Below are 12007 nucleotides of genomic sequence, written 5' to 3'. Positions count from 1 at the left end.
AAGTTGGTGCTTCTCTTGTTAGATATTAAACCACCATGTCACTTCAGTACAAATGAACTTCTTTTGATCATGTACGTCATGGAAGTCCGAACTGGCTCATTCAAAAGGAACCACGTTTTTGGATATTTACCACTGATTTGCTTTCATATGTTTCAGATTAAAAGAACAGATACAACTACAAAGATGTTAATGAAAAACTCCAATAATCATTTTATTAAACAATAAAACCCCTTAGATTACATAGAAGTATACAATGGACATTACGTGTGAGAATGAGAAACATTACAAAACATTACGGAAGTGTCTTGCGTGCTAAGCTCTTCATCAAGTTTGAAACTGTGTATAAAAATCCGTTTTATTATGCTATAATTGGTGGTCATATACCACCATCTTAATTAATGTGAAATTCTTAATTATTGATGTATTACATTTTTTTGCAAAGCTCAATATTCAAACTTGTTCATATAGCAATGATTGGTTCCAAAGGCCACATTTTAATATTCAGAAATAGCTTAAAGTCACAAAAATGCTTACTTGGTGAAGTATATTGCATGAAGCCAATAGTATAAAAGACAGAGCATTGGCGAGATATTTAGAATGAAACTTAAGTAACAGATAAATGTGTTGATTACATCGTGGAAGAAAATTAAGACATTATTGCTCTAAATGTACCAAAGTGTCTTTGTGCATTTAACTTAGGTTACAGAACAGAAGCACAATAATACGAACCCATAGAGATATGCAGCTTTAACTATTAATCTGCATCCTCAAATTGGCAACACTCATTCATTAGTGTACTTTATTAAAACATATCAATATGAATATAATACCGGTCAAGATATGGGGTGGCAAAATTTCAATAAATGGTTGCCAATTTGCATTTTTTAACAATGATTTCATTGTTTTAATGAGTTGCCAATTTAGAGTGTGCAATATGATTATCTTTAATAATTTAGACAGATTTTGTTCAGGAACTGCATCACCTACTGCACTGGAAATGGTTTTTGGTACAATTATTTCTTTCCATCGTATTCCATGAGTAATTTCCCACATTCCTGATAACGATATACTGTAAATTACTGCACCTCTATGGGAACTGACATTAAGTTAAACATGTAAGAAAATGACAGCGAAAATTTCTTTGTAAATGAAATAGATCACATATACCAGTTATTATTTGGTTAAGAAGTATAACGCCAGAGACAAGGGGAGAATTTCATGAATAGGTATAGCCAGTGATTTTCCATGACTAACTCGCTCTCAGCCAATCACATGCAAGGATTTGCAGTAGCTTACAACAAATGTCCATGAAAATCACTTACAAAACTTTTCATGAAATTTTCCACAGTATGCATGAGATGCACAGTTGATATAATTCGAGAGTGAGCAAAATTAGCTTTTGATCGTTTTCAATATTGTTTGTCAAACAGCCTGGCTGGAAGAAACTCAAAGTATGTTTCAAGAACAATCATTCAGAATATTACACCATTGCCATGTGGAGCTATTGTCAAATTATTTCCTCAGTCTTCCAATGATTTTCCTCCAACCAGAACTCCATTTAACACCTGGGTGGAGAGTGGCAATCGTGGCGGAATGTCCTCTTAAAGGGCATTTGTATTGTACAGGGCAGGTTTTTAATATCAAGGATTGCTTTGATGACTTATTCACACAGAACAAAGTACCTGCAGTTAATAGCACATTGCTATTGCCCTCTCTGCGGAAAACAGTTAATATAACCAGGCAATATAAAACACATTGACCCTTCAATCTTGAGGATTTTAAAAGAAACTTTCCGTAGAAATAGAGGCAATTTGAATGTTATGGTGAAATCACGTTATAAAAAACAGTGATGTTAACACTTCACCAGTGTTGTGAGAGGAAAGCACCAAACACTTTACACCAATTATAAAATCATGGTGCTAGTTAAACACCCATAAGATTCATTATAACAGATTCCATTTGTTCCATTAACACTATTCGGGTCACATTCAAACCCAACGGTGTATTTTTAACATGTGCTGGGTGCTTTCCTCTCACAAACTGTCTGGCGTCAATCTTAACACTAAAGTGTAAACAGTGTTATGCTACCAATGAGCCATCGCGTGTATGAAATGCATAGACATTAGACATTATATGGGCAAGATAATGGATAATGCTGATAATTCAGAGTGGAAATCACCTGTTGATTGTCGAGCTGATGTAGCAGATAATACTGTTGCTACTTATAAATCCAGGATAAATTACCTGACAGCATATTCCTATCATTGCTATGTACAAATCAAGTTTAATCTAATATAAACACCCCTAAAACCAATTAGAAACATTTACTAGGTTAACTAATATTTTTTTTATAAACTTAATTATACAAATATATTCTTCAATTTATTATTAACACTTCCTTCTCCTTCTCCCGATGGAAATGTCCATTCTCTAATAAAACTTACATAAGGATATCCTACGATGAAGCAAATTTCAATCATTTTCCTTAATTGCTCATTTTTTAAAAACTACAAATATTTATAAGTGGATGGAAAGTACAGGTACTAAATACAAGCATAAATGTCTTTTCATTTTGGACCCTGTGTTATAAAAGCTGTGGGATTTCTCCCAAAATAAATAATACAAAATATGCTGACGTTGTGCACGGAGATTGCATTCTACATGAAATAAAAAGCTTACAACTCAGTCTCAAGAACATATACCACATTCCCTTTTGTCATAGCAGCAAAAAAAAGTAATATACAAAAATGTAATACTGCATTCTGCTTTAAAAAGAGGGTTCAGTAAAACAAAGGCTAGCGATTATTCGTACGGTGCATTTTCATGATTAATCTACGATGATTGCTAAGATTTGTGTAACAGGCCCCCGATGTTTGATTTTTGCTTACCGGTACACAAAACTTAGTTAAACCCAAACCCACTAAAATATATTTATATAAAATATCATATCTACAGTAACTTGCACAAGTCCGGTGAAAATGTAACCCTTTCCGTAGCATACATGTAGGTGTATGGTATTCTCTGTATATTGAAGCGAGTGCGAAGCCAAGAGTGTCCCGACACCATTTGTTATAAGAAGAGAGACCAGGGCCCCTTTTCACAAAGCTTGGCGACAGGGCCCCTTTTCACAAAGCTTGGCGATTGATGTGGGGCTGATTTTTACGATTGATCATACTCATTGGGCAAGTCAATCACCCAAAGATCAATAGCTACGTGTTAGTTGTTACAGAGCCAAAGAGGACTGAAACAAACACGTGAGAAATTGATAATAAAATTGATTTATACGATTGATTGATTCCATGTAATGATCGATATAAAGAATTAACAAAAGTCGCCTTGCGATCAATCGCTAAGTTTTGTATTTTCAGAGCCTCGGCCGGAAGACTAACAATGTAGAACATAGAACAGATGATGAGATGAAGGCAGAGGAGTACGCACAATAGGCTATGATAATAGTATTTGACACAGATTCTAAAAACACTTATTTTAAGATTAAAAGAATTAAAAGATTCTTAGGAGTTAAGAAATTACAATTACAATTTTGCATCTCCTTTGTTGTATTTCACGCTTATTGCATTGAAAAACATCTTCACCCAACACCAATCCTCACTCACTCACTCACTCTCTCTCACTCCCTCTCTCTTTCATGCTCCCATTCAATAGCTTCTTCAAATTCATTTCCAGTAGCAAAATCATGTTTTTCTCATTCTTTCTGTCAGCGACATTCTTTCAACATTCATAATCACCTAAAAGCAATGTCATATATAAACAGCTTGCAAAATAATCATCATGTCTACTATATAATATCACCAGCAAAATAATCTTCGATGTGAAGTCAAGCAAAAAAATATATCTTTCCTTCTTGCAAAATAATCTCTTGACCAAGGCGACGTTCCCTTGGTGATGGTTGCGAAAGTATGGTCCCAGCACAAAAGATGATCAATGTAGAAATTTCATTTTTGTTTACAGATTGATGAGGCTTCCAAATCGATGTTTTGACAAGATCCAAAGGCTTATTGTAATCAAACTAGCTCTAATAGTCTCAGCTCTTATTTCCCAACCTCTCAGGTGGGAGATATAAGAAAATATTGCCCTTGTTGCTAAGATTCGATGTTGAAATAGCAATGAGATATCACCCATCATAGTCAGAACTCGTTGGAGTAGTATAGGGCTCACGTCAGACATTAAAACAATATATGGGATGCGCCATCAGCCATCGTAAAATCCCCTTGGAAGACCCCACCCTAACCCCTTGCTACAAAGGTAGCAGTTAGTAGTACAGAGTCTATGGCATGATGGGCAGGCAAGGATGCACACTATCCCCTCTACTCTTTTACACAATTTCTCTGGAGACCCTGCCCACAACCCGTTATAAAGGTAGCAGTAAGAAGAAGAAAGTACAGACTCTATGATGAGAATGGCAGACAAGGTTACGTGCTATCCCCTTTACTCATCTGAAATGAAACACAGACAATTTTACAGATTATTCTACAAAGAGGAACAGGTCATCCTTATTGTTGAATGGTTTTTGTTTGATGATACATTTATCATGAAGCAATCATCAAAGCAAAATTTAACCCAAATGTATGGATGATTGGGTTCAAAAGTGATCAACAAGCAACATTAGTTGTTCACTAGGTCTGAGGGCGCAGTAATAAATACTAGGTCAAATAATTATTCCATGGTTGACTTTATAAGAGAAAAAAACAAATTTTTCTCATTTTGGATGGAAAATTATTCAGGTTTCTAAAGGCTTCATTTATTTAGAATCTGAAATCACAACTTTATTCTTAAACACAAATCGAAATAACCCAATGTTTAAGTTTCAGGACTGTTTCAATACCCATGATGGTAAAATGTTTTAAAAAGTAAGGATAACATTTTCTTGAATGAACTATTTTCAACTCAATTCTGACTTTGCAACACAATATTTTTCAAAATTTTAAAGGAAATTATATTTTGTTTTATATTCAATTTATCCAATTTAAACCATGCAATAATTTTATAAGTAACTGCTTTAAAAAAATGTATTGAAAATGAAAAAGGTAAATTCATGTCAATTAATCATTTTCAATTTTATAAAAAAAAGTCAACAGGAGATAAGAAAACAATAACATTTTAAAAAGGTCTTGACTTAACAGTCGATGAAAAAAAGTTGTTACTCAATTTACATAAAGTAATCAAATGAAATCATGAAAAGAAAGTTGTGACTAAACTAATTCCCATGCCTGCACTCTCAAATTAGCAAGTGTTCCATGCGAAAAATAGTAAAATATGACTGGAGATAGCATTGCAAAAATATGCTGAATTAAAGAATAGAATTAAGCTGATAAAAATCAAAGAGTGTCCATATAAAAAAAATGTGTGTTCAAATACAGTCTATTATCAAGATTCAAAGGTTATGTGATTGATGGTAAGCCTCATGATTCAGTGTTGCTGGTTCGTGGAATGTTATAATAGAATATGATTTAAATCAGCTAAAAAAAAATGTGAATATACTGATTTAAATCAGCTAAAAAAATGTGAATATACCACCCAGATATTCACCATTGGATTCATAATGTGTCAATAATGGAACATTTATAAAATCAATGTTTTGAAATAAAACAAAAACTGTGATTGAGAACTAAAAGAAAATGTATGGCATAATAAATTGTAGGCATTGTATATCAGTGAAATGTATCGTGATTCAAATATCATCATGAAGTGTTTTATTTGTTAGAGTGTTCTGGGGAAATATATTTAAAAAATCATTAAAAAATAATTATGTTAAAGTAAGAAAATTTGGTAATTGCAACTATGGCACAAATAAATTCTGCCCAAAAAGTACATGTATGTTCCCCTGAAAAGTTTAGAGTTTAGAGAGAGAGGGTGCGAGCTTTACCACCTCAACCCTGCAAGATTCCAACCATTCTTTCACCAATCATGTTTGTGGGTGAAAATCTTGCAGTGTCTCAGTGGGGGGTTTGAAACAAATAGAAGACAATAAAGGAAATCCTCAAGAGAAGACTAGTCACTGTGTTTTAAAATGGAATCATCTGTATGTGTGTTTTTGAAGTGCTAGTAGTATTAAAGTAAATGATAAATGAAAACTGTTTACAATTACAAAAATATCCTATTTCCGACAATAAATACATGTCCTTATGCAAGCAGTGAGTTGAGATACTTGTAAAAGATCGTAACTCAGACTTGAACACCATTCATGTTTCATTGTAGAAAATCACCATTGTTTCATTGTAGAAAATCACACAATGCAGCACATATTCCCTTCTACCACCACACCATGTCAATAATACAAGCCATCCTTATTATTGAGTGACAGAAGGGTACAACTCCATAAAAGGCAAAATCTGGAACATACTATCCTCAGCAGGAGAAGTCGCATGCAAAGCCATGTAACCAACACGCACACCAAAACGTGGGATGCAGTAGGACTTAAAGCACACTCATACAATAATGAACAAAGCGTCTCTCTCGCTCTCCCATGAACAAGGAACCACATGCAAATCCACATTTCCAAAACCATAGCTCAATTTGGGAAGCAAAACGGCATTAAAGGTACTTGGAATAGTCTTATTGAAGAATCAAAGGATATAGGAATTCTATGACCATTAGACCATTCATTTCTAGATTTATAACAATAAATAATACACCGCAAGTGGGTACACAGTAACAAATACAATTCCCAATATCTTTTACATAATGAAAAGGGAAATAAAAACAAATCATACAAAATGGCGAGGATTAAATAATGAGTGTATAATATAAATGAGTGATCTGCGTCATGAAATGATTTAAATGCATGCGACAATAACAGCTACATTTACGTGCTTGATATGTTTGAGACAATACAGTATAAATATGGAATATATTATTAAAACAATTAAGCAGTTGATGAGTAATGTAGAGCTAAACTACTGCGTGCCATATTATTTGATTTGAGCTATGCAAGCACCTTGAAATAAATTAAATAGTTGTGGAAATGCCGATTTATTTAACAAAGCAAAATATAAAAAATAAATGAAAAAACCAAGAATTTATATCTTTATCTCTTTGGATTTAGTTTGCCACCACCGAATGAGAAACAGGGATGGAGAAAACACTAACACTGGTCAAAAGCTTTAGACATGCCGTGATTAAACTAAAGAGGGCGCTCTATCAATTAGGCAAGTTGCCCAGAGAGGGTATAACTATCACACAAATATCAACATAACGTAGAGTTCTTGAGAATTTTTTTTTTTAAATCTAAAAGTGGACAACAGTTGTGAGTTATATAAATAAAGGGATTAGACGAGTCCCCTATTCAGGAAAACTTTTCTTTTTAATGAAGCACACAATATACTTCTCCCATAAGGCATAAATAATTAAAATGTCTATGTTGTGTTTTCTGTTATAAGAAAATTTTCTTGCATCAGTATTATGGCACATAAGGCAAGAAATGCATTGAATTTTCATTAAGACACCAGGGACCCATTACACAAAGCTTAGCATTCATCGTAGAACATGTTTTCACGATTGATTCCATTAACTACAATGTACAATCAATCGTGAAAATCAAACGTACGATTGATCGCTAACCTTCGTGTTTCGGACCCCTGATTATACCTAATTCAATTGGATTTCAGTATTTACAAACTAAAATATCATCTGATTTGTCTCTATTTTTGTTCTTGAAATGAATAAAACACACTCCAAGCCTCCTCTCCCAAGAGTGGAATTGAATAAGTTTTCATGCATAGACTAACAATTAAAAAAAAAACAAATAGAATCCTTGTCTGTATCCCATGTACATGTATGAGTATACCCTGTGAGTGGTGATATGAATCAACGACTCAAAGACCCAAAATAAATTCCTTAAAGATTCAAGGAGACAATTTCCAATTTCTTTTACTTTCACTTATTATATAATCTATTTTGCAATTGATATACTTTGTGAGTGGTAATATAGTCCACATGAATTAACGATTCAGACCCCAAATGAATTCCTTAAAGATTAAAAGATAAATATACAAATTTCTTTTACTTTCACTTGTTATATAATCTATTTTGCGATTGATATACTCTGTGAGTGGTAATATAGTCCACATGAATCAAGGATTCACAGACCCAAAATAAATTCCTTAAAGATTCAAGGAGACATTTACCAATTTTATTTTACTTTCACTTATTATATAATCTATTTTGCGATTGATATACTTTGTGAGTGGTAATATAGTCCACATGATTCAGACCCGAAATGAATTCCTTAAAGATTAAAAGATAAATATGCCAATTTCTTTTACTTTCACTTATTATATAATCTATTTTGCGATTAATAATGTAATTGGTGGGCGGTAATTGATTGGTGATAGTTACTTTGCATGCAGACAGCAATTGGGAGTGTAATAGTTAAAAGGCCGTAAGTACATAAAAACATGGCCTAGCACATCGCTACCAGTTTTCTTGTGCCGACATTGTAAAGCAATTGAACTGCTGTACATTTCATCAAAAATGTCCTCAAAATTTTTAAGATTGACAATGATCAGAAACTGGGATGGTAACATAAAATGAAGACAGATATTATTAAATATTTTTTGGACTACTTTAATGTCAATATAGCCGCAAACTAGTTCCTGAGCTTGATTCTTGGAAATTGAAGTTTTATTATAGAAGCCTTGACAGGAGACTGGCCTAATAACTGGAAGTGATGAACTAGTAAAGTTCTGCTTCAAAGTTTAAAAAAAGATTGGTTTACTGACCACTCAAATTTTTGTTATGATAAGGTTTTCTCATTAAAATGAGATAGATTCGGGCATAGAAGCATCTTATGAAAGCAAAAACATGTTCATCAGTTTTCTTTCATCACAAATGCATTAAAGACTCGCTAGGTATTGCTAGCCAGATCAACGAATAAAAATTCCCGCATAAATTTGGGTGGTTCAGTAAACCTATCTCGTCATATGCATAAAGACATTTCCAGGGTTAGGAAACGGCATTTTCTAATATTTGCGTGAGGTGAGATTGGTGTTAGAATGACGTATACCTGTAGATACGCCGTTGGTTGCTTGACGGGGAGATGTTGCCTGGTTTGAGAAGTTGTAGTTCCCTTTTAGCTTGAACATCTGCTTGAAGTGGGGCTTGCAGAACACGTTGCCGTTGAGGGCGGCATATTTCCCAAGACTGAAAGGGGAAGAGGTAAGGTGGGAGGAGTGATGGTGAGGGGGTGGGGGGGAGTTGGTAGGAGGGGGTTGGTGATAGAAGTAAGATGGATACAAGAGGGTTGGTGGTAGGAGAGACAAAGATCGTAGTAGAGGGTTTATGGGTGGGGTAAAGTGGTAGTGGGGGTAAAGTGGTGGGGTAAAGTGGTAGTTGGGGTAAAGTGGTAGCAGGGGTAAAGTGGTAGTATGGGAAATGTGGTGGTAGGGGGAATGTGGTAGGAGGGGGAATGTTGGTAGGAGGGGTAAAGTGGTAGGAGGGGATGGAGGTAGGAGGGGATGATGGTAGAATGGGGTTGATGGTAGGGGGGTGGTGGTAGAAGTAAGATGGATACAAGGGTGTTGGTGGTAGTAGAGGGTTGGAGGTAGGAGAGGGTTTATGGGTGGGGTAGTGGTAGGAGGGGTTGGTGGTGGGGGGTTAAGGTGGTAGGAGAAAGGTGTGGGAAGGGTCGGTGGTAGAAGTAAGATGAAAGGGGGGTGGTAGGAGCAGGTTGGTAGTGGGGGTTAAGGTGGTAGGAGGAGAAAAGTATAGGACGAGTTGGTGGTAGAAGTAAGATGAAAGAGGGGGGGGGGGGTGGTCGGAGGGAGAAGTTGGTAGAAGGGGATCGGATGAAGAGGGTGGTAGGAGGGGATCGGATGAAGAGGGTGGCAGGAGAGGCAAGGTGGTAGTAGGGCGCAAGGAGTTAGGAGGGAATAAGCGATTGGGGAGTAGTAGGATAAAGAATATTGTAGGGAGGTAAGAGGGCAAATGGGAAAGGGTGTGAATCGGGAAGTATGGTAGAAAGGTGATAGGTGTCGGAGCACAAATGAAGGAAGGAGGCAAGTGGTAGGAGGGGTAGCAGTAGGAGACAGAAAGACAGAAGAAATTTGATGAGAAAGGAAACAGGAGAACCAGCAAAGGGATGAGGGGGGTAGAGAGAGAGGCAGAGGATATTGACAGAAGAGATGGGAAATCAGCAATAGATACAGATGAGACACAAGAAATATAAAATCAGAAAAGTAAAGAACAAATATGAAGAGGAGTGGGAGAGACAGCGAGGATTAAACATTAGAAGGAATGGAGATAGGGAGGGAGTGATAGTGGCAACAGATGAAGAGAGAAAGAGCAAGGGAAGATGAAAAAGATCGAAAGGAAACATGAAGAAAGAAGTATATGGGAAAAATCCAAAATGAAAGGCCATAAGAAAAACACAGGCAAAGAAGATAGACAAATGAAAAATATGAAGACAGATAACAACATCGATAAAGAAAGGAAGAAAGAGGAGAATAGCATTGAAGACATTGGACAAAACAGATAGAGAAAGAGAGAGAGAGAGAGAGAGAGAGAGAGGATGTAGAAAAGGTGTTATCAGAAGAGAAAAAAATAAAGATGGAAATTAGGTGAAGAGGAGAAATAACTCACAAAGAAAGAAAAGGATCGGGTAAAATGAAGGATGGATGGATAGATGGAGCAAGGAGACAAACAGAAGAAAAGAGGATGGAAGATAAAGGTGGATAGATATTAAGTGGTAAGGAATATGTAGAGGAGAAATGAAGAGAAGGGAGGGGGGGGGGGTCGGATGGGGAATGGAAAAACAAGAAAAAAATACATTAAATATCAAATGCAATTAATGACAGATAGTTACATTAATGTCATGTATTCTGTTAAATGGGAATCAATTTTGATTGATTAATTACATATTTTCTATTTTTGTTTATGTTTTTGTAATATTTGGTAAACCTAAGCTAGGCTTCTGAACACAATTAAAAAAGCACCAATCTCCTCCCCCCCCCCATTAACTGAGTTTGATTTTACTCTATTATCGAATATGAAAAACAAGTCCAGTAAAATGTAACTAATTCATTATGTTCATTAAATATCTAAACAAGGAAAATCATCCTTCTGAATTATATTTATGAAAACTTTCATTATTATCCAATTAATAACCCCCCCCCCCCTTTGAGTCCTGTTCTACAATTCTTTTGTAGCCCTTTATTCTCTTTCTCTCAGAACATTCCATCTTCTTTTCTCTAATTTGTTCGAAACTGAATTTTTGGTAAACCCACCACTCTTAGATCTTCTACTACCATTATTTAACCCAGTTTTCAGCAGGTCAAGCTAATCTTCTTTTGTTCATCAAATTGGCAACAATCATTAACTTTCTATTCATTTTCATACTTCGAAAAAATAAAATATGGATAACCCGAGCCAAAAATGAATGAATAAAGTAACACTTCAATGGAACGTTGCCAATTTGCATTTTTAAATAGCAATTTCATTATTTTCATTTTATTGCCAATTTAGAGCGGGTAACATATTATTACTCTCTTTCACACATGACTGTTCCAAATTTAGTCCAAGTGTGAGGGTGATATACCAGCCTATGCGTCAAACCCGGTGAGCTTCGTTGGAGCGTGAAACATGCTTCACGCTCCCCAATGATTACCACACATGGGGGTCACTTATCAGTACAGCTGGCTGGGTAATCTCATTTGACCCTCTTACACCAATCAAATTGAGTATAGGATCATGGCCCCGTCTTACAAAGAGTCACGGTTGATCCAATCAATCTCAAATGTATGGAAATCCATCCATACCATAGTTCTTTCTACATGAAATTTGCACAATCCCCTTAGTAAACAAAGAGAATCACACTGAGTCTTCAACATAATGATGAATGTATGAATATACATCATATCTAGAAAATATTTTGAACAAATTTGCGTTTTAGATGCTGACGTTGCAGGCCGTCCATAGTTGCGATTGATCATATCAATCGCAACTCTTTGTAAGATGGGGTCCTGGTAGGTATAACCTCATCTAAGAATTTTCT

At 35.4% G+C, this 12007-nt stretch overlaps 1 protein-coding gene across 2 annotated transcripts in view; it reads right to left on the bottom strand.

Moving 5' to 3' along the window:
• Positions 1–186: 186 nt before the first annotated feature.
• LOC121417269 (LIM domain-containing protein 2-like) overlaps positions 187–12007 on the bottom strand; it is a 56338-nt gene continuing 44517 nt past the window's right edge. Inside the window, exons 4-5 of one of the 2 annotated variants that reach the window (XM_041610911.1) lie at positions 9023–9159; positions 187–4454 (exon numbers count right to left, since the gene is read on the bottom strand). In XM_041610911.1, the coding sequence (XP_041466845.1) occupies positions 4447–4454; positions 9023–9159 (145 nt within the window). In that variant the 3' untranslated portion in view covers positions 187–4446. Of the gene's footprint in view, positions 4455–5192; positions 9160–12007 lie in introns of those variants that run through there. The other variant, XM_041610910.1, reaches the window with a different exon arrangement.

Source organism: Lytechinus variegatus, chromosome 6 (assembly GCF_018143015.1).
Source record: "Lytechinus variegatus isolate NC3 chromosome 6, Lvar_3.0, whole genome shotgun sequence".
NCBI classification, from domain to species: Eukaryota; Metazoa; Echinodermata; class Echinoidea; order Temnopleuroida; family Toxopneustidae; genus Lytechinus; species Lytechinus variegatus.
The sequence above is the reverse complement of the archived record's forward strand: the minus strand, read 5'-3'. Positions and strand labels throughout refer to the sequence as shown.